The following is a 24,343-nucleotide window of genomic DNA, read 5'->3' as shown; positions in this document are numbered from 1 at the left end:
CCCATAAATTCTGCTTGACCTGCTGAGTTCCTCCAGCAAATTGCAGATTTACCACAAATCTGCCTGGCTTAGAGAGCATATTTTATGAGGATATGTTGCAGCACAGAAGGATGAGAGATGATTTGATAGAGGTGTATTATCTTGGTCTTGGAGAAGTTTAAAAGGTCAGTATAACAACATGGGCCAAAGGACCTGTACTGTGCTCTCCACTTTGTTCAATCAAATCATTATACAAAGTCAAAATTTGACAAATCTATGTCAAGCAATTTTGCATCAATGCAGGTGATGAATTTCCAAGAATTAAAACTTTAAGTAAAGCAGGCAAACAGTTGAAAAGGTATGTCAATTTTTTTTATTCAAAATTTTAAACAGCAACAGGCATATCAAAATATGAATATGGCAACTCTGCCAACAACCTGGTAATGTTCCTAAGCTTAACATTGAAGCCTTCATCTCTAATGATGGCCGTTGCAACAAATTGTAAACAGAATTTTTTTTAAAAAACAGTCCTAGAATACAAATTAACTAAAATGAAAAAAGCACCAATTTGTTTCACTGAAAAATGCAAACTTAAGATATAGTTGTGCTTACTGTACATAATCAACTATTTTAAACATTGTAAAATACAAAATGGAATGTTTGAAATTTAAAAGAACATTTGTATTCTTATCCTACAAAGGGTTCAATTTTTCCACATCAGACAAGGCCTATAGGGGAGTAACAATTCACTCGCAAAAGGTCGAGGAACAATGCACTTTAAAAAAAAAACAGATTTGGTCACTTAGCTTTGTGCATAGTTTTAAGGCATTTTAGCAATATTTCTTCAATCTGGCTGTTTAATTCATGCATATTTTCACATTATGAAGAAAACAGAATGGTGAATGTAGCAGTATGTTCTGCTATGCAGACTCCAAATGGCTGTTATCACTTGCTTCAGACAGACAAATATCCTGATCTGATCTTTACAATAAACTATCACTAAGTGCAGTTCATACGTTGATTTCACCCACTAATCTGTTTTTAAGTTGTTTCTTCAACACTCCCCTACAAAGGTAAAGGCCAGCAGCACTTTGTTGCTATATATGCTGAAGCTTAGCTGTGATCAGAGATGAAGGCTGGATTCACAGTGCACTAAAGGAACACCATGGCAGTAGAGGCTTCCATGGAAACTTAAATGGCATCACAAAAGATTAAAAACAAACTGCAGCATATTTTGTTCTATATTCTTACCAACTAGCATTTCCCAAATTAGTGGTTCATTTTTCACTATGCTTCAAGGCAAGAACCAGAACCAAAGTATCAAAAATACAGCATTGTAAACAAATCTCTGAGGCAGAAAAAGGACTGGCTTCATTGCATGCATTCAGTCACTCCAAAATGGTGAGAAGAGTACAAAAGCTCTTCTTGTACCAACATAAGAATATTTAAGTTCATATTTTAGCCTTAAAAAAACCACAGAAAACCCCGAGTGCAGAAATTGCAAGTATCAATCTGTATAACAGTATTCAAACTAACCATTAATAAATGGCACTTCCTGGGACACTGCCACCCTCTTTTCCCATTCTCTTCAGTGTGGCCACCACTGCAGTTTATGTGCTCAATGTCTCACAAAAGCCAACTGAGGTATTTGTGTATTGCTTTATGTTCAGGCTTTGCAAGGAGCAAAAAAGCAATATGATGCTTTGAAGAAAGCATTGAATTACGTTTATGTTGACATGGCTACACATACAACCGTGGCAATGAAAGCCTACAAGTATATTTCAATTCCTCACCTAAAAGCATCATCTCATCTGCCTTCAGCCTAATAGGCTGATAATTCATTGTCCAGCACCCACCGAATGAGTGGAGTGAGAGAAATAGAAGAATTCTCGGCTTTCCTGAGGTATGTCAGTTCATTTCCTCTCAAATAGAATCCTCTCTACTCTGGGTCTGTTCCTGTAATAATCTTTTCCAGCTAGCATTATTCAAACTAAGATGTCCAAGCATGGTCTGTGACAGTGTGCTGTTGGTGAATCGAGACCACTCCACAAAAAGAGGCTTCACAACGTAATTTATAAAACCTGGTGTGCAAAACAAAATGTTTGTTAAATTTAATCTAGACTCAATTATGTTTGTTATCAATATTAATTATAAAAGCTGAAGTAAATGAGTATATTCGTTTTAGTTGAAACACTGCTCAAAGGAACAAGGAAATTTAATTTTTTTTGTTGGTCATAGGCAAGTGTGCTAAGTCACTCATCAGCAATTCAAGTAGATTAAAAACAAATCAATCACTGCTTTGGTTTAGATATACACAGTGGCATGCAGAAGTCTGGGCACCCCTGGTCAAAATTTCTGTTACAGTGAAGAGCTAAGCGAGTAAAAGACGACCTGATTTCCAAAAAGCATAAAGTTAAAGATTACACATTTCTTTAATATTTTAAGCAAGATCACTTTTTTATTTCCATCTTTTACAGTTTCAAAATAACAAAAAAGGAAAAGGGCTCAAAGCAAAAGTTTGGGCACTCTGCATGGTCAGTACTTAGTAACACCCCCTTTGGCAAGTATCACAGCTTGTAAACGCTTTCTGTAGCCAGCTAAGAGTCTTTCAATTCTTGTTTGGGGGATTTTCGCCCATTCTTCCTTGCAAAAGGCTTCTAGTTCTGTGAGATTCTTGGGCCGTCTTGCATGCACTGCTCTTTTAAGGTCTATCCACAGATTTTCAATGATGTTTAGGTCGGGGGCCTGTGGGGGCCATGGCAAAACCTTCAGCTTGCGCCTCTTGAGGTAGTCCATTGTGGATTCTGAGGTGTGTTTAGGATCATTATCCTGTTGTAGAAGCCATCCCCTTTACATCTTCAGCTTTTTTTTTAAACAGATAGTGTGATGTTTGCTTCTAAAATTTGCTGGTATTTAATTGAATTCATTCTTCCCTCTACCAGTGAAATGTTCCCTGTGTCACTGGCTACAACACAAGCCCAAAGCATGATTGATCCACCCCCATGCTTAACAGTTGGACAGGTGTTCTTTTCATGAAATTCTGCACCTTTCTCCAAACATACCTTTGCTCATTGTGGCCAAAAAGTTCTATTTTAACTTCATCAGTCCACAGGACTTATTTCCAAAATGCATCAGGCTTATTTAGATGTTCCTTTGCAAACTTCTGACACTGAATTTTGTGGTGAGGATGCAGGAAAGGTTTTCTTCTGATGACTCTTCCATGAAGGTCATATTTGTGCAGGTGTCACTGCACAGTAGAACAGTACACCACCTCTCCAGAGTCTGCTCAATCTTCCTGAAGGTCTTTTGCAGTCAAATGGGGGTTTTGATTTGCCTTTCTAGCAATCCTACGAGCAGTTCTCTCAGAAAGTTTTCTTGGTCTTCCAGACATCAACTAGACCTCCACCGTTCCTGTTAACTGCCATTTCTTAATTACATTACGAACTGAGGAAAGGGCTACCTGACAACACTTTGCTATCTTCTTAAAGCCTTCTCCTGCTTTGTGGACATAACTTATTTAAATTTTCAGAGTGCTAGGCAGGTACTTAAAGAAGCCCATGGCTGCTGATTGTTGGGACAAGGTTTGAGGAGTCAGGGTATTTATAAAGCTTTGAAATTTGCATCACCTGGCCTTTCCCAGCGATGACTGTGAAAGAGCCATAGCCCTAACAAGCTAATTAACGTCTGAGACCTTGGTAAAAGTTATCTGAGAGCTCAAATCTCTTGAGGTGCCCAAACTTTTGCATGGTGCTCCTTTCCTTTTTTCCCCACTCTAAAATTGTACAAAACAAAAATAATACACTAATCTTGCTTAAAATGTTTAAAAGAATGTTTCATCTTTAACTTTATGACTTTTGGAGATCAGTTTATCTTCTACTCACTTAACTATTCACAGTAACAGAAATTTTGATGTGCCCAAACTTTTGCATGCCACTGTACCTACCTAACAGTTCTTCAACATAAAAAAAATCAAACAATTTCTTAAAAATGAATATTTACTTTGAGACTATACATGTGAAACTAAATATAATATGCTCTATAACACACTAATTGATTCTCAGAATAATTGATCACTTCCATCCTGTGAATTAACAAGAACTTGAGTATAAACCAGTCATCACAATATTCAATTGTCTTAAAATATGGTAGAAGAGAAAAACAAAACTGACTTATTTTATTTGAATTTCAAACTTCCTGTTTTTTACATGTATATGACATGCTTTTCTTCAAAGTATAAATGACTGATATTTTTCCCCCTCATTTCTCATTTTGCTAGTTGAATTCTTTCACACCTATACAATCAGCGATCAGAACCGTGAGAAGATGTAGCTCACTCAGGTTTGCCAATTGGGTATATAAGGCATTGATTCACGGTAGTTTGGATTGGTTGGCAAGAACAAATTAAAATATGGCACGGCAAACAGAGCGGCCATTGTTGGAGTGGACAGTGGTTATTTGCGGCTTTAGCTCTTTGAGGCTTCAGCGAAGGGAGGTTCGAATGAAAGAAAGCAAAAAAGCTGTAGATAGATCTCCCCCCCCCCCAGTTTATTTATTGTTTTCCTTCTTTACATTTGCAAGTTAAAACAGTGGGAATACCAATAATATACGTAGGAAGAGTGATGAGGTTCTGCAAAGTGAGTTCGGGGACCTAGGATGCTACATTAAAGGAGTTCCAGGGTTCTGATCTCAGGACCCATGCCATGTGCTAGCGAGGCCAGAAATAGGAAGATCATATATGTGGCTAAGGAATTGGTGTAGGAAGGAAGGCATCAGATTTTCGAATCATTGCGTTCTCTTCTAGGGAAGGTGGAACCTGTACAGAAGAGATGGTTTGCACCTAAATTAGTGGGGGACTAATATCCTAGTGGGAATATTTGCTAATGCTGCATGGTGGGGTTTAAACTAGAGTTGTAGTGGGGTGGGAACCAGAGTGTCAGAATAGATAGTAAAGAAGATGTGGAGACAGATGTTGTTAAAACCTCAGATTAATTCAAGAATCAAAGATTGAGCATGGTGTGACGAATGTCCTAAGCTGTGTATATTTCAATGCAAGTAGTATTGTAAGAAAGGCAGATGAGGATTAAAAGATGGATTAACACACGGAATTATGATATCGTAGCCATTAGTGAGATGTAATTTCAGGAGGGGCATGAATGGCAGCTCAATATACAGGGATTCCACTCTTTTAGATGTGAAAGAGTAGGAGGGATTAAAGGAACAGGGTTGGCAATACTAGTCCGGGAAAATGTCACAGCAGTGCTCAGTCAGGACAGATTGGACAACTCGTCTAGTGAGGCTTTATGGGTGGAACTGAGGAATAAGAGAAGTATGACCATGTTAATGAGGTTTTATTATAGACCACCCAACAGCTTGTGTGATTTAGAGGAACAAATTTGTAGAGAGATTACAGACTGTTGTGAGAAACATAAGGTTATTATACAAGAGGGGAGAAGATGAAATGAGGGCAGACTAGTCAGTAATATAAAGCAGCATACCAAAAGCTTTTTCAGTTATATAAAGAGAAAAAGGGAGACAAGAGTTGATATTGGACCACTGGAAAATGATGCTGGTGAGGTAGTAATGGGAATGGCAGATGAACTTAATGGGTACTTACATCTGTCTTCACTATGGAAGACACTAGCAGTGTGCCGGAGATCAGTGAGTGTCAGGTAGCAGAAGTGTATGCCTTTGCTATTAAAAAGGGAAAAGGTGCTAGGCAAACTCAAAGGTCTTAATGTGGATAAGTCACCTGGGCCGAATGGACAACTGAGAAAGGTTGCTGAAGAGATAACGGATGCATTGCGTCGCCTGGGACTGTACTTTCTGGAATTCAAAAGAATGAGAGGGGATCTTTTGAAACATACAAAATTTTGAAAGGATAGAAAAGATAGAAGTAGGAAAGCTGTTTCCATTGGTAAGTGAAACTAGAACTAGGGGATGTTGGTTGCCTCAAGATTCAGGGGAGAAGATTTAGGACGGAAATGAGGAGAAACTGTTTTTCCCAGAGAGTGGTGAATCTGTGGAATTCTCTGCCCAGGGAAGCAGTTGAGGCTTCCTCACTAAATATATTTAAGAAACAGTTAGATAGGTTTTTACATAGTAAGGGAATTAAGGGTTATGAGGAAAAGGCAGATAGATGGAGCTGAGTTTACGGATAGATCAGCCATGATCTTATTGAATGGCGGGGCAGGCTTGATGGGCCGGATGGCCTACCCCTGCTCCTATTTCTTATGTTTGTATTATGTAATAGGCACTTTAAATGGTTCAGCACAGACTAGATGGGCCAAGGGGCCTGTTTGTGTGCTGTACTTTTCAGTGACTCTATGATTGTACCTGCATAATGGCAGTAAATAGAACATAGAACAGAACAGCACAGGAACAGGCTCTCTGGCCTACAATGTTGTGCCAAAAGAATTATATTAGTAATCAAATGGCCAAGTGAAGTAACCTCTTCTGCCTCCACAATGTCTATATCCTTCCATTTTTCTCATATTCATGTGCTTATCTAAACGTCTCTTCAAAGCCTGTTTCTCACCTCAACAGCGTATTCCAGGGACCTCTGTAAAATACTTGCCCTCACATCTCCTTTGATTTATCCCCCTCACCTTAAACACATGCCCTCTGCATTACAAAATTGAACCCTAGGAAAATGATAATGCCTGTTTACTCTATGCCTCTCAATCTTATAAACCTCGATCAGATCTCCCCTCAGTCTGTCGTTGCAGAGTAAGCAACCCAGGTTTGTCCGACATCTCATTATAGCACATGCCCACTAATCTACACAGTATCCTGGTAAACCCCTTTTGTACCCTCTCCAAAGCCAGAACATCCTTACTATAATGGAGCAAGCAGAACTGTACGCAGTACTCTAGTAGTTACATATAACAGAAGACAATTGCTTTGTATTTTATTGAAACTTATATCACTCACCTATTTGAATATTGGCTACAGTTTCTGTGCGGCGATCACACAGCTGACTTATATCTAGCATATTCCTCCTTTCAATGTCCCCTATGTAAGGAAAAATGACCAATCAATCAATGAATTATTTCAATTATTTCTGTAGTAAAGAATTGCACAAGTTACCTCCTTTTCACTGTAAAATTTTCCTATTTTCATTATATACAAACTTCCCCTACAATATACAGAAGTATTAAATTGTTTCATCTTTTGTTAAAGTCATGAAAAAATAAAATACATTAAATTATAACTTCTGAGCAAAGACCTTTTTTTCTTCAGAAGAAACAGGAAATGAAGGTGTGGTTTGTTGGTATTGGAAGTTATTTGCATGAACACCTAATTCTTCAAGGCAAAATCCAGATTACTTTTTGCCAGTATCGTCCAAAAAGCCAATTTTTGTTTTAAAAATTAGCTGCATTTTTTCCTACTGTGTGGGCTTTAAATTAACATAACTTACAATGAAGATCTTTGATCTATTTTTCATTATCAACACAACAGTGCATTAACCTTACTGGTTACTGCCTGACTTAATTTGAATTTTGAGTGGTATAGCTGTTAGTCATACTCCTTTTCCTTATTGTTTTCAGTTAAGCATAAATTTTAAATCACCAATTACATGATTTTAACTTATTCACTACATCTCATAACACTCAATTTGCCAAAAAGCTGAGATACCCCTATAGCTTTTCCTTGCTTAGTATGAATTAGATGGAACTCACTTTATGTTTCAAAAACCTATATTCTTGAGTGGGGGTTAAGAGTTTAATTAATATTGTATAGAAAATGCTGCAAATTAAGCCAATGCACTCAATATACCTTGATGGAAGAATTCTTGGGATACTTTTTCACTCCACTGCTTACTCAGTTCCCAAGGCCGGCATGGGTTACTGATATCTGCACATTTCAGAGCTATCTGTAAAAAGAATACAGTTTACTTACTTAAGCAGCCGAGTTTGTTTTTAAATCTTTGTTGCGTCCATTAGCTTACCACTATCACAACCTGTTTTTTTTTACAATTCCTATTAATTCAGTTAACTACAATGTTGTACAGAAGCTTAGGGAGTTAATCAGTGCAACCTTTTCCAAAGACATTAACAATTTCAGTGGAAAACTTCAAAGAGATTTGCAGGGTGGATTTCATCCAGGTGCTTAGATTTCCTCCGCATCCAAAAGATACACTGGCATGTTAATTGGCTATGGAAAATTATCTATAGTGCAAGTTAACAACAAAAAGAATTGGGCTGGGGGAAACTGTCGAAGAGCATACGTTACACAGATTAGATTGCAGAGGTCTTCAGAAATGAGGAATAAAATGTATGGTCTTGATAGGCAAAAATAGCCTCCTGAATCCTTGCAAATGTCACTAATAAATGAAATCCAACTTCATAACTTAATAGTATCCATCCTAATAATATAGGCCTATTTGACCTCAATATAGAAGTTAGTGATATATTTGATCATTCCTGTCCATACTGATCCCCTAAATCAGCTTTCCCTTCATACTCTGTGAATGCCAAATGTGTCAGTAAATACTGGCAACTGGAGAACAAGATTGAGGACCTAGTATCAGAAGGAATGAGGAATTTCTGTGATCTCTGTTTCATGGACTTGCGGCTTACTCCGAACATGCCAGGTATGTCAGTAAGACCTGAAGGCTTCTCAATACACAGGATGGACCAAACTGCCAATCTGGAGAAGGCAAAAGGTGGGGGTATGTTTCATGCTTAACTCTTTGTGGTACTCTGACATGGTGGTTATGTCATACTCTTGTTCTCCCGACCTGGAACATCTAATGATTAAGTGCTAACCGTTCTACTTACATAGAGAATTCTCCTCAGTGATCCTGACAGCAGTTTACATACTGCCAAAAGCCAATTGTTAATCAGGCATTTAAGATATTGATTGCTGTCAATCACCAAACAGCCCACCTGATGCATTTCAAATCATAGTCGGGGACTTCAATCAGACTTATTTGAAGAAATCTGTACCCAATCATCAGTATATAACCTGCAGCACCAAAGGTCCCAACACACTTGACCACTGCTATACTATGATAAGGAAAGATGCCCAATTGCAATGCATGAAATCTGATCACTTGGCTGTCCTCTTCCTACCTGCGAACAGGCAGTGGCTAGACAGCAGGTCTCCAGGGGTAAGGACAACAAAGAGGTGGTTGCAGGAGGCAGAGAAGTGGCTACATGCAGTGGTTAGTGAGCAAGTCTCCACAGATGAGAAAAAAGAGATGGTTGCAGGAGGTATAGAAGTGGCTACAGGATTGCTTCAAGTCAGTGGATTAGGCCATCTTCAAGGACCCAAAGGATCTGAATGAATACACCATAGTTGTCACAGACTTTATAAAAATTGTTGTAGATGAGTGTCCCCACAATATCACTCTGAATCTTCCCCAGAAGCCCTAAATGAACCATGAGATGTGCAATATGTTGAAGGCCCATATCAGTGGCATGCAGTTCTGGCGACCAAGTAAGATACAAGTCTAAAAGTGCAAATTTCAGAAAGCCATCTCATATGTGAAGTGGCAGTTCCAGACCATATTTTATTACTGAAAGATGCTTAACAGCTGCAGAAAGATTTGAATGTTGTTACCTCTCAAAGTGAAACTAAAGATAGGTAACAAAAAGGTTGTGTTCCCAGGTGAGCTCAATGCCTTCTATGCTCACCTTGACCATCAAAACGTGGAGCTCCGATGACCCTGTGAGTTCAGTCTGTGAAGTGCTATGAAAGGTTGGTGATGGAACACATCAACTCCTGCTTGAAAGTGACTTGGATCCACTCCAATTTGCCTACCAGCACAATAGGTCTACAGCAGATGCCATTTCATTGGCTCTTCACTCGACCCAGGAACCTTACCCCTTCTTTGTGCAATTGAATCCTCTATTTCCTTACTTGCAGACCCAGTAAATTCTGATCAGAAGCATCTCCTCCACAATCTCCATCAGCAGAGGAGCACCACAAGGCTGTGTGCTTAGCCCCCTGCTCTACTCGCTTTACACTTATGACTGTGAGGCTAAGCACAGCTCCAGTGCCATATTTTAATTTATTGACAGCACCCCTGTTGTTGGCTGATTAAAAAGAGGTGATGGATCAGCATTTAGGAGGAAGATCAAGTATCTGAGTGGTACACAACAACCTCTTACTCAATGTCAGCAATATCAAGGAGCTGCTTATTGATTTCAGGAGGAAACTGGAGGTCCATGAGCCGGTCCTCATTGGGGGAAAATCAGAGATGGAGAGGGTCAGCAACTTTAAATACCTTATTTTAGAGGATCTGTTCTGAGCCTAGCACCCGGGTGCAATTACGAAGAGAGCACAACAACATCTCTACTGCCTTAGGAGTTTGTGAAGATTTGGTATGACACGTAAAGCTTCAACAGACTTCTATTGATGAGTGGTAGAGTATATTGACTGGCTGCAACATGGCCTGGTATGGAAATATCATCGTCCTTTAATGGAAAATTGTACAAAATGTAGTGCATACAGCCAAGTCCATCATAGTTAACACAAAGCGCTGTCGCAGCATCCATCAAAGGCTCCCACCATCCAAGCCATGCTCTTCTCTTGCCACTGCCAGCAGGAAGGTAGTAAAGGAGCCTCAGGACCTCCACCGCCAGATTCAGAAACAGTTATTACCCCTTAACTATCAGGCTCTTGAACGAGTGGGGATAAATTTCACTCGCCCCATCACTGAACTGTTCCCACAAACTATAGACTCACTTTCATGGATTCCATTTCATGTTCTATATCTATTGCTTTCTTTGTATTTGCACAGTTTGTTGTCTTTTGCACATTGGTCATTTGTCTATCCTGTTGGATGTGATCTTTCATTGATTAATTTATGTTTCTTGGATATACTGTGCATGCCCGCGAGAAAATGAATCTCAAGGTTGTACATGTTGTACTTAAATAATAAAACTTACTTTGAACTATCCTCGACCCTCCAGTATTTTTTAGAAATAAAAGAATACACCAAAGGGACTGTTAGCATTTAAGATATAGAGAAATAACTCACATTAACAGAAGAAAACCAAATGAGATATGGTAGGCATCCCCGACACAGGAGAATTGACACACACAGAAGTAAAAGGCAAGTAAAATAATCTAACAGTTAACATTGTTGACTTAATTAAAACAGTCACTGAGAAGTCTTCAAAGAACAAATGTGGATTCACTTGTGGAAGAACCTAAAACTAGGGGTCACTTTAAAAATAAAGGTTTGCCCATTTAAGAGGCTAAATTTACTCCGTCGGTGTTGCGATTCTTTGGAACTTCAAAAGGCAGTGGAAATAAGAGTCTTCACTTTTTTTTAAAAAAATGGCAGAGGTTGAAAAATATTTATAAGCAAAGAGAGTGAAAGGATATCATGGTTAATAGGGAATGCAGAGGGGCAGTTACAGTTGCATCAGCCATCACTTTGACGGCCATGTAGCCTCCAACTGCTGGCTGTCCAGTGAATCCAACAGTACAGGAGAGTTTTTAAACATGGAAAAGACATTGCAGTAGGGCAGTTCACTCTCTCAAGCTTGAAAGTCTAGGTGCAGTGATATGAAGTAGTCATCAAAACTGGGGACTTCCTTAGTTGTTGTAGACGACTATGACTTCTTCTGTGACTTGTAATGCCCTTTGCTCTCCATGACGTGTTGCAGAACTGCTTTCCTGATCACTGTTGATCTCATCTATCCAGTCCACCAGAGCTGATTCCACATGGCTTGTCCCCATCTCACCAGGGTATAAGGCCCACCAGCTACCCTCATCTGGTTTAGTCTGCCTGTTGAAGTGGTGCAATGGGGTGCAGCTGCTGCAAACAGCTACTTGGAGCCACACCTGTGATCTGAGTGTCTGATGGGACCAAAACGTGAGCAAGCTGCCCCAGAATGGACACAAGTCCCTTCACTAGAGGTGTTAGCCCTCCCCTTGACACCTCATACACCCCCACCTATAATCTCCTAATTTATATATTCATAACATTTCTCACATTTCTGACACTACAGAAGGAAGCCTATCAAGTCCATGCCAGCTTTCAAACCAATCCTATCAGACACATTCTCCCACTTGCTTCCCTGTAACATATTCTCTTACACATACGCATTAATACAAACCTAAATCGTCCACTAGATATAGTTTATCAAATGTACATCAGACACACAGGAAATACTTCGTATGCATTAACAACCAGCACTACCCAAGGATGTGCTTAGGGCAGCTACACATTTCACCTGCATGGGTGGGTGGGGAGGGGAGAAGAGGAGTCAGGAATTTACAATAGCCAACTACCAACTGATGTCATTGGCAAGGAACTATAACACCTGGGGAAACCAAAACTATCACAAGGAGAACATACAAACTCCACAAACGCAGCCAAGATAACTTCAATACCTGCAACAAAACTGTGACTCCATAACAGCCAAATAAATATTCCTATGGCAGAGCACATAACAAATAGCACAGAAGACAGAGACACACAATTAGAAAAGAGAAAAACAAAAGGAAAGGGGGTCACGTACACAAAGGGAGTGGAATAAAACAAAAATGAGTAAAAGAGAATGAATGATAGCAGTGTGAATAATTTGAACACTGATTCACTAATATTGAAAATTCTCAAGATGTTAATTTAAAATATTTGAGAAACTTCTTGAACTACAACCAGAGGCATGAAAAGGAATTTTTTTTGAGTCAAATGGAGAAAGTTACCAAGTTAAAAAGCTGAGAATTTGCACAATTTCAGAACGAGACAGGACTGAGAAAGGATTGCTAAATACTGAATATACCATTTACAGAATTTAGAAGGATTTGATAGATTTAATGGCTAGTTAGATTCAACAGCTTTAATTAGAAAAACAAAAAGAATTAATTTCCAAAACACTAGCCAATATGAGGATCGATATGCCTATTCTGTTTTTATTTGTGCATGGAGGAGGGATTTGGGGGTTGATGATCATGCTGCTGTTCTTTTCTGTCTTGGTTTCATGGCTATCTGCAGAAGAATTTCAGAGTTGAATACTTTGATAATAAATGAACCTCTGAATCTTTGATAAAAATCATGATGCAATGTGGACAATATTATTTCTGTAAAATATTAAACAAAATAATTCTGGATTATGCCTGTAATAGATAACACAACAACACAATTATTTAATTCTGGGTAAAATTCTGGAAACTAAAACTCACCTGCAGCATGAAATGTCGATGGCTGGCATCATCTAAACACAAGTCACTCATGTCCAAATGAGTTCTCAGTTGTGATAGAAACTCATTCTGGCGGCTTATGTCTGTAGCTAGAATTAGGGAACCCAGCTGGCTTTCCAGTTGATAACTAAATAAAAGTATATAGATATCAATTATGTGTAGATGAATAATCATTTTATGCAAACTTTAAAACTAAAATTTACACTTAATAATGAGATAGCATTCCTTGTGCACCTTTTATTACAAAGAGCTGATATAATGCTTCAACTTTATCCACTTAAAATAAATTCTTGTATCTATTACAATATACTCCTCACAATAAAGGCCATAATTCTCAAAAAAGCCAGAAATAAGGTGGCAAAAGTTTTCATTTCTGCTTGTAAAGCCCATGTAGGGAAGGTACATCCACAGATCTACCTTCATCATCACCTTCGTCACCTCCTCGAAAATCTCAATTACGTCACAACTTGGCCTGCACAAAGCCAAGGTGACTGTTCCTAATTAGGCCACAGTTTTCTAAATGCACATCAGCTGGTGGCGTAGTGGCATCAGCACTGGACTTTGGGGCAGAAGGTCCTGAGTTCAAATCCAGCCAGCTCCCATGCACACTTTCCATCCATACTGGGTTGAGCACTGAGCTAGCAACTTGACCTTGCTAAAAAAAAAGAAATTGCCTGCTACAGGAACTTGTGAGTTGAAAGGCAACTTTTTTTTCTTCTTTTTCTTCTTTTCCAAAGTCAGAGTAAATTTATTATCAAAGTACATACATATTACCATATACTACCTTGTGTTTCATTTTCTTGCATGCTAACCTTAATAATTCTTGTTAGACTCACCAATCTGGTTTCTGGAACTGCACCATCTCCCTTCTTGAATATCAAATATTAGCTACTCACCAGTCCTCTGAAACTTCTATCACTAGAGGGGATTGGTCAAGGCTCCAACAATCTCATCTCTTGCCTCTCAGTAACCTAGGGTATATCCTATCAGGCACTGGAAACTAATGCAACTTAAATGTTCTTTAAGAAACCCAATGCTACCTCCTTTATCTCAAATGCTGTAGGAAGTCAGCACACCCCACACTGATCTCCTTATCCTCCGCATCCATCTTCTTGGTAAAATCTCATGCAAAGTGCTCATTTAAGACATCACCCACATCCTACACCTCCAAGCACATTCCATCCTTTACCTTGAGTGTCTTTACCTGTTCACTAGCTATCCCCTTGTTCTGGTTGTATGTAGAGAAGATGATGAGATTCTCTTTAATCCTACTTTCCAAGGACATTTCATTCCCCCTCCTGGCTTTCCCAATTCCTTTCTTCAGTTCTTTTCTGACTCCTTTATAATTCGAAAGTGCTCAGTTCCATCTTCGTTTCCTACACTTTAAATGCATTTCCTTTCTCTTATTTAGTAAATTCACCACTTCTCTCAATATCCATGGTTCCCTTACCTTGCCATCCATCTTCTTACTTAAACATACTGGCTTTGTATTCTGTGTTTTGGTCTTTAAATTCCTGCCACATGTCAAAATATGATTTTGCCTAACATCAGTTATTTCCAATTAACTCTCCCTAGTTGCTGCCTAACACTCTCATAATATAGCCTTCTCTATTTTAATACTCTCCCACAAGGTTCATGCTTATCCTTATCAATTGAAATCTTAAAACTTGAGCTGCGATCACTATTCCCTAACTGTTTGCCATCGAAAGTTCAGTAACTTGGTCTGGCTCATTACCTAATTCCTGGTGTAACAATGGCCTTTCCCCTTGTTGGACTATCAATATATTGATTTAAGCAGCCCTCCTGGATGCATCTAACAAATTCTGCCCCATCTAAACCTCTTGCACAAAGATAGTCTCAGTCTATTAGGTAAGTTGAAGTCACCCAATACAACCCTGTTGTTTTTATACCTTTCTCTAATCTACCTGCATATCTGTTCCTCGATGTCCCAAAGGCATGGGGGTTGCTATAGTATCATCCCAGAGTGATTGCACTTTTCCTATTCTTCAGATCTCTCTATATAATCTCAGTGAATTCGCCCTCCATTATGCCCCCTTTGAGTGCAGCTGTGATATTGTCCCAGATTAGTAATGGACTCCCAACACCCTCTCCCCTTTTTAACTTCTCTATCTTTTGAAAAATACTGAAACCTGGGAACACTAAGCACCTATTCCTGTCCCTCTCTTGAACATGTATCGTGGCCACAACAGCAAAACACAAAGGCAGTTGCAAAAATGACAAGTAGTTTATGATCAAGACATAACTGAAATGTTTATTAAGTACTTAGAAATACAAAATTTATTCTAAATTTCAGTCATGCACTGATTGAAAATTATGAAATATAATCCAGATACACACCTTTCCTCAATTGAAAAATGTGAAAATAATTTAGATTCATGAAGCACACACACTGCTGACCTCCAGTGATGGTTTTCTAACACCGAGGTATTCTGAGAGTAAAGGAGAAAGTATTAGTGGCAAAAAAATAATTTCCATTTTGTGTTACCTAACACCAAATCACACAATATTATAAAAGGTGACCAAAGGTTTAGGTAAAGGGGCAGATTTTAAAGAGGGTTTGAAAGTAAAAGAAAATAGAGAGGAGGATCATTTTAAGGAGATAATTGCAGAGTTTAGGATGATGACACCTGAAAGCAAGGCAAGTAGTCAAGTAATCTGTTGCAAGGGTAACAAGGAGGGCATGGGTATATCAAAGGATTATAGAACCTTGTCAAAATGGCGTGGCGAATTCTTGGGTTGCCAGAGGCCACCGAACAGGGATCAACCGTGAAGTTTTTCGCCGGGTTTCTCTGTGAGATATTCGGGAAAGATTTGCTTCCGAACCCGCCTGAGCTCGAAAGGGCACACAGGGTCTACATTCCCCCCGGAATTCTGGGCTCCCGCCCGCGACCGGTAATTTTGTGCTTTCATCAATACCAGGTAAAACACCGTCTGATTATGGAGGCACGTCGCAGAGGTACTTTTACTTTCCAAAATACAATCATTCGCTTTGTGGAAGATTTTGCACCCCAGACCTTAAAGATGCGCGCTGAGTTTAAAGGTGAAATGAAAGGGCTTTTTGATCGTGGTTTTAAACCCTCTCTTCACATTCCTGCCGATTTACGAATCAAGCTTAATACTGGAAAATATAAGTGGTTCAAGTCGGTGAAAGAGACTGAAGCATTTGTGGCAAGTCTTCCGGCTATCCAGTCATCTTCAGAACCCGATCGGACCTCCTAAAATGGTGGATAAGTACTTCTCGTAGTAAAATTACTTTTCTGGACTCATGGACTCAGACTTTACTTGAATCACTCAGACATTATTCATTGAAACTCTAAGGGCTGTTGACAATCTCTCCCTGGATTTGGTGTGTCTTTTTTAAATAGACATTCTGTGCTTAATGTTTCCCTATGGACGTTTAAATAGTACTTGTGTAATCTATTTTATTCTTGTATAACTTTATCTATAGAGTTCTACAACTGACTCTAACTTGTTTTGGAGGTTTGAAGTCTTTATTGAAGGCCTCCTTGTTTGTTGGTTCACAGTTTAATTGCAGATTTATTTTTTATTTTTTTTCTATTTATTATTTTCTTTTTTTTTCTTCACCCTTTTTTTTAATCTCTGACTTTTTTTCTCCTCTCTGTAAATGGTTGATAAGTACTCTCCTTGAATTTATAATTTTCCCCTTCCTCCCTTTTTTTTCCCCTTTCTCTTACTTTATTCTTCTATAATTTTTTGCGGGTAGGTTAGTTTTGGTTTTCTTCCGATTTTCTCTGTATTAAGTTTTATATTTCTGCAGAAGATGTTCCAATTTGTAGTTATGTTTTCTAGTGCATAAACTAGTTACTATTTGCTATAGTATTTATACGGAACTGCTGTTAATGACACAGATCAGGAAGTTATATGTGGGTTAATTTTTTTGGTAGAGCTAGCTGCTTTTTTTGGTAGCCGTCTAGTTTTGGGTTGTGTGGATGGGGTGGGTTTTCCAGTTCCAACATCACTCACTGTATTTATTGTTTTTCTTTATTGCTCAGGACATGTTTATGTTTTGATTTTATGAATCTATGTTTACATTTCTGCTCCCAGACTGCTATTGTATTGCTTGACTTTTTATATGCCTGCTGCCTTTTATGCATTACTAATTGATAATGGCTAGTGCACTTAAATTCGTGAGCTGGAATGTAAAGGGATTGAATCACCCTGTTAAAAGGAGGAAGGTATTCTCACATATTAAACAACTCAAAGCTGACATTGCTTTCCTTCAAGAAACTCATATTCGTTGTTCTGATAACTCCCGGCTTCTGTCAAAGTGGGCGGGTCAGCATTTTCATTCATCCTTTGCCGCTAAAGCTAGGGGAGTCTCCATTCTTATTAACTCAAATATTCCTTTTGAACTCCATAATAAAATATCTGATACAAATGGCCGTTTTATTATTGTTTCTGGTAAACTATATAACACTAAAGTTGCACTAGCAAACCTGTATGCCCCCAACTTTGATGATGTTAACTTTTTTGAACGTTTTTTTTCCTCACTACCAGACCTAAACTCATACTCTCTTATACTGGGTGGTGACTTCAACTGTTGGTTAGATCCTAATCTGGATCGATCGTCCTCTGTTACCAGATCACCTACTAAATCTGCCTTAGCTATCCAATCGTTTCTCTCTAATTTTGGTATCTCTGATATATGGCGTTTCCTTCATCCTACTGAGAGAGATTATTCTTTTTTCTCACATGTTCACCATACCTTCACTAGAATTGACTATTTCTTACTCGATAACCAACTTATTCCATTTGCCCACTCTTGTGACGATCAGAGTATACTGATTTCTAACCATGCCCCAATTACTCTCTCTCTGAACTTTCCTGGTCTCCCTCAGAGGAATAAACACTGGCGGTTTGATTCAACTTTATTATCGGATGATGATTTTTAAAAATTTATTAAGGATCAGATAACCTTTTATTTTAACACTAATACATCACCTGAAGTGCCATCCCAGATTGTCTGGGATGCCATGAAAGCATATCTGAGGGGTCAAATAATCTCTTACACAGCAAATCTCAACAGAAGATCCTGTGCAGATCGATTAGACCTCATTAACCAGATTAAAGAATTGGATCAACTATATGCTCAAACTAAGAACCCTGAACTACACAAGAAGCGCGTTGAACTCCAAACTAAATTTAATCTTCTGTCTACTCAACCTGTCGAACGCCAACTTCTCGAAAGCAAGAGTCGCTTTTACATTCATGGGGATAAGTCTGGTAAATTTCTAGCCAATCAGCTGAAGCTTTCCAAAGCCAAACAACATATTACAAAGATCCGGAAGGAGAACGGAGACTTTACATCGGATTATTTAGAAATTAATGACGCATTTAAAAATTTTTATTCTCGGCTTTATTCCCCTGAATCTTTGAATGACAATATCTCTGTTGATCAATTTTTAAAGAATCTGAATATTCCTTCACTTTCATCTGATTGTAAAGCCAAACTTAATGCGCCTATATCATCAGAAGAAATACCTTTTGCAATTTCTGCACTGTCCTCAGGGAAATCTCCCGGACCTGATGGGTTTCCTGTAGAATTTTATAAATCATTCTCTTCACTTCTTTCTCCTCAGTTACTTTCAGTATTATCTGACTCGTTTAATTACGGCAAATTGCCACCCTCTTTCAATGAGGCATCTATTATTCTTCTATTAAAAAAGGGCAAAGACCCAACAGAGTGTTCCTCGTACAGGCCGATTTCTTTGCTCAATGTTGATGTAAAGATCTTAGCTAAAGTTTTGGCTCATAGATTAGAAACCGTTATTCCCTCCATTATTTCTGATGACCAATCAGGTTTTATTAAAAACCATCTCCCTTTTTTTAAACATTCGGCATTTATTTAATATCTTATACTCAGCTCCAACTGGGATTCCTGAATGTGTTATTTCCCTCGATGCGGAGAAAGCATTTGATCGTATAGAGTGGAACTACCTTTTTGCAGTCTTAGAAACATTTGACCTCGGTCAAAGTTTCATCTCTTGGATCAAATTGCTGTACCTGTGTCCTACTGCTTCTGTTTTAACTAATTTTCAGAAATCCCAAGTATTTAATCTTAAATGTGGCACCCATCAGGGATGCCCCTTAAGTCCCTTTCTCTTTGATTTGGCTATAGAACCTTTGGCGATAGCATTTCGAAATTGTCCTGAATTGACCGAGATTTGGAGAGTGGGTGCTGAGCATGAAGTTTCTCTTTATGCTGATGACTTATTACTTTTTCTCTCAAATCCGTCTACATCCTTACCTCTAATGTTTTCACTTCTTGACCAGTTTAGCCAGATCTCTGGCTATAAACTTAATTTACATAAGAGTGAACTTTTCCCAATTAATAAAGAAGCACAAGAACTAACATTTCGTGATCTCCCTTTTAAAGTAGTCCATAATCAATTTACTTATCTTGGAATTACAGTCACAAGGAAGTTTAAAGATCTCTTTCGTGAAAACTTTGCCAATCTTTCATATACTATAAAACAGAGTCTGGTACAATGGTCACCTCTATCTATGTCTTTGGTAGGTCGTATTAATGTTGTTAAAATGTATGTTCTCCCCAAATGTTTATACTTATTTCAATCTATCCCAATTTTTATTCCTAAATCTTTTTTTGATTCCTTAGACTCTATTATTTTGTCATATCTGTGGAAGAATAAGCACTCTAGAATTAATAAAATCCATCTCCAAAATTCTAAAAAAGAGGGTGGCATGGCTTTACCTAATTTCGTTTATATTATTGGGCAGCTAATATACGTTGTGCTACCTTTTGGTCTTTCTTCCACGGCCAACCCGAGTGCCCTAATTGGGTGGCAATGGAGTTGAGCTCCACTAAAGAATTATCTATCTCTGCACTTCTTGGCTCTGCACTCCCTAGTAGTCTGTCCAGATTAATAGCTAATCCTCTTGTTAGACACACTTTGCGTATATGGGCTCAGTTTAGGAAATGCTATGGTTTCCACGGTTTTTCCGTTTCCAGCCCTGTCGCACATAATCACCCTTTTTTTACCTACTACGTACGATTCAGCATTCCATGTTTGGTATAGGAAGGGCATTAGACATTTTGAAGATCTTTTCATTGATAATCGCTTCGCTTCTTTTCAGCAGCTCTCTGTTAAGTTCAATCTGCCCAATGCTCATTTTTTTAGATATCTCCAAATTAGACACTTTTTTGCTCCTTTAATTCCTAACTTTCTTGAAATGCCTGCGAAAAATGCTATGGACTTATTTCTTTCCATTAATCCACTAGGTAAAGGTTTAATATCAATTATTCGAGATAAATTAGCAGCCTTACGACAGGCCCCTGTGGATAAAATTAAAATGGCCTGGGAGCAGGATTTAAATACCTCCTTATCCGATGAGAGCTGGGACTCGATTCTCAAATTGGTTAACTCAACCTCTCTTTGTGCTCGCCATTGCCTTTTACAGTTTAAGATTGTTCATAGAGCCCATATGTCTAAATCTAAACTATCTCGATTCTACCCTAACATTAGTCCGCTCTGTGATAAATGCAAGAGGGGCGTGGCCTCTCTCATCCATATGTACTGGTTCTGTCCTAGCTTGGAGAAATTTTGGAAAGATGTCTTCACTACGTTATCGTGTATTCTGAATCAGCACCTAGAACCAAACCCCTTAATTGCTTTGTTCGGTTTCTGGGGCGAGATTTACGTCTGAGTCCGACCAAATGCCGAATATTATCCTTTGCCTCTCTCCTGGCTAGACACTTGATCCTCCTTAGATGGAGAGATGTTGCCCCGCCCACTCATGCTCAGTGGCTTAACGACATTATGGCCTGCTTGGACCTCGAAAAAATTCATTTTTCAGTTCTTAATTTGGATCTAAAGTTCCATAAGGTCTGGGGACCCTTTATCGTGTACTTTCATAACCTTCCTCTTGACTAGGGTTTTTTTTTCTTCTCGGTCCCTTGCTTTCAGCTCCCTTTTTTTTTCTGGTAGTAGGCATTATTATCCTCTGTTGCTAAGTGTATTCACAGTCTAGGAGTTTGATTGTCCTGATTTATATTCTCTATATTGTGTTGTGGTTGGTCTGGAGTTGTTTTTTTTTTGTGTTGTGGGGCTTGGGGAGGATACTAAGTTTACTTGTCTTCAATTTACGTGCTTTTTTGTCAAATTCTCTTCCTTTGTAGCATATTGTCATTGTATGCTTAATTTTGCACTGTACTAATGTTCCTCATTGGGATTTGGGGTTTTTAATTTGTAAAATGTATAGAAAAACTAATAAAAAAAAATAATTTTAAAAAAAATGCATGGCTGGATAATACAAAGTTGAGAGTTTTCAAATAATTGTTTAACCAGGAGCCAAAGTAGATCGTTAAATCTCTGCTTAAGTCAAGTCACTTTTATTGTCATTTTGACTATAACTGCTATGTACAGTACATAGTAAAAATGAGACATTTTTCAGGACCATGGTGTTACATGACACAGTACAAAAACTAGACTGAACTACGTAAAAAAAACAAGAAAACTACACTAGACTACAGACCTACCCAGGACTGCATAAAGTGCACAAAACAGTGCAGGGAATACAAAAAATAATAAACAAGACAATAGGGCAGTAAGATGTCAGTCCAGGCTCTGGGTATTGAGGAGTCTGATAGCTTGGGGGAAGAAACTGTTACATAGTTTGGTTGTGAGAGCCGGAATGCTTCGGTGCCTTTTCCCAGACGGCAGGAGGGAGAAGAATTTGTAAGAAGGGTGTGTGGGTTCCTTCATAATGCTGTTTGCTTTGCGGATGCAGCATGTAGTGTAAATGTCCGCGATGGCAGGAAGAGAAACTCCAATGATCTTCTCAGCTGACCTCACTATCCGCTACAGGGTCTTGCGATCCGAGATGGTGCAATTTCCGAACCAGGCAGTGATGCAGCTACTCAAGATGCTCTCAATACAACCCCTGTAGAATGTGATGAGGATGTGGGGTGGACTGAGCACACAGCTCTGGGGTGACCCCGTGCTCAGTGTGATGGTGTTGGAGATGCTGCTCCCGATCCGGACTGACTGAGGTCTCCCAGTCAGGAAGTCCAGGATCCAGTTGCAGAGGGAGGTGTTCAGGCCCAGTAGGCTCAGCTTTCCAATCAGTTTCTGAGGGATGATTGTGTTGAATGCTGAAATGAAGTCTATGAACAGCATCTGAACGTATGTGTCTTTTTTGTCCAAGTGGGTTAGGGCCAGGTGGAGGGTGATGGCAATAGCATCGTCTGTTGAGCAGTTGGGACGGTAGGCAAACTGCAGGGGGTCCTTCTGAAGAACTTCATGGAAGTCTAAATGTTTCTTTCACAGGGGAACTACCATATCTTGGGGATTTATCATTTTTGTGCCATTCTTTTCTATGTTACTTTTACTTTGCTTGCATGAATTGGAGACTCTCTATACGTCATATGACCAAATTGTTCTCTTTCTCAATTGTAAACATTGATATAATTAATCAACATATTCAGAGCTGCTTATTTTCTACAACATTGCCTTCTGTGCTCCCAAATACCCAGCTTTCCCTACTCATGCTTCTTTATTATAACAACATTAGACCATAAGACATAGGAACAAAATTAGGCCATCTGGCCTAGTGAGTCTTCTCCACCATTCAATCATGGCTGATTCTTTCTTTTCTCTTCCTCAACCCCAGTTTCTCGCCTTCTCCACATAAATTTTGATGCTGTGTCCAATCAAGAACCTACCAATCTCTGCCTTAAATACACCCAATGACCTGGCCTCCACAGCTGCACGTGACAACAAATTCCACAAATTCACCACCTTTTGGCTAAAGAAATTTCTCTGCATTTCTGTTTTGAAAGGCGCCCCTCTTTCCTGAGGCTGTGCCCTCTTATCCTAGACTCTCTCACCATGGGAAACATCCCTTCCACATCTACTCTGTCTAGGCCTTTCAACATTCAAAAGGTTTCAATGAGATCCCCCCCATCCTTGGAAACTCCAGCGAGTACAGATCCAGAGCCATCAAACATTCCTCGTATGATAACCCTTTCATTCCTGGAATCATCCTTGTGAACTTCCTCTGGACCCTCACCAATGCCAGCACATCTTTTCTAAGATGAGGGGCCCAAAATTGTTCACAATACTCAAGGTGAAGCCTCACCAACACCAAGCCTCAGCATCACATCCTTGCTCTTGTATTCTAGACCTCTTGAAATGAATGTATTTGCCTTCCTCACCACCAACTCAACCTGCAAGTTAACCTTCAGGGTGTTCTGCAAAAGGACTCCAAAGCCCCTTGCAACTCAGATTTTTGAATTTTCTCCCCGTTTAGAAATATTTCTACTACCAAAGTACAACAAAACCATCTATTCCAACATCTAAATCATTGATATACAGCATAAAAAGTGTTCCCAACACCGAACCCATGGAACACCACTAGCCACCGGCAGCCAACCAGAAAAGGGTCCTTTTATTCCTACTCACTGCCTCCTACCAATCAGCCAATGCTCTAACCATGTTAGTAACTTTCCTGTAATACCATCAGCTCTTAACTTGGTAAGCAGCCTCATGTGTGGCACCTTGTCAAACACCTTCTGAAAGTCCAAATATACAACATCCACTGCATCGCCTTTATCTATCCTACTTGTAATCTCCTCAAAGAATTCCAACAGATTCGTCAGGCAGGATTTTCCCTGAAGGAAACCATGCTGACTTTGTCCTATCTTGTCCTGTGTCACCAAGTACTCCATCACCTCATCCTTAACAACTGACTCTAACATCTTCCCAACCACTGAGGTTAGGCTAGCTGGTCTAATTTTCTTTCTGCTGCCTTCCTCCTTTCTTAAAGAGTAGCTAATTATTGCTTCATCACATTAGCTACTTTTTTTAAATAGATCACTATGCCCTGATGTAATTATTGTATATCTTGCTTTTGTTTTATGTTGTGCCCCAGTTTTAATATTTAGTCATCTGCAGCTTTTTTCTTTAAAGTGTTTCTTTTTTTCTGAGCGCAAACTGGCTCTGCACAGCATTAAATTAATTTTTGAACACCAGTCATTTGCTGTCTTCAGAAATATGTCTAATTCATCTAGTCTGCTTCATTGCATGAGAATCTGATGTACCAAAATATAACTTTAATATCTGCTTTATGATTTTCTTAACAGACCAAACTCAAATAAGATCATTGTCAGATAAAATGCTCACATTGCAAGCTAAATCCAGCC

The 24,343-nt window shown here is 39.0% G+C and overlaps 1 protein-coding gene across 3 annotated transcripts in view; it reads right to left on the bottom strand.

The window, feature by feature from the left end:
• Window positions 1-334: 334 nt before the first annotated feature.
• pde7a (phosphodiesterase 7A) overlaps window positions 335-24,343 on the bottom strand; it is a 134,925-nt gene continuing 110,916 nt past the window's right edge. For all 3 annotated transcript variants that reach the window (XM_073041515.1, XM_073041496.1, XM_073041506.1), the window contains 5 exons: window positions 15,499-15,590; window positions 13,123-13,267; window positions 7,756-7,852; window positions 6,910-6,990; window positions 335-2,060 (listed from right to left, as the gene is read on the bottom strand). In XM_073041515.1, the coding sequence (XP_072897616.1) occupies window positions 1,903-2,060; window positions 6,910-6,990; window positions 7,756-7,852; window positions 13,123-13,267; window positions 15,499-15,590 (573 nt within the window). In that variant the 3' untranslated portion in view covers window positions 335-1,902. The remainder of the gene's footprint in view (window positions 2,061-6,909; window positions 6,991-7,755; window positions 7,853-13,122; window positions 13,268-15,498; window positions 15,591-24,343) is intronic.

The sequence above is a fragment of the Hemitrygon akajei genome, chromosome 1 (genome assembly GCF_048418815.1).
Source record: "Hemitrygon akajei chromosome 1, sHemAka1.3, whole genome shotgun sequence".
Classification (NCBI taxonomy): domain Eukaryota; kingdom Metazoa; phylum Chordata; class Chondrichthyes; order Myliobatiformes; family Dasyatidae; genus Hemitrygon; species Hemitrygon akajei.
The sequence above is the reverse complement of the archived record's forward strand: the minus strand, read 5'-3'. Positions and strand labels throughout refer to the sequence as shown.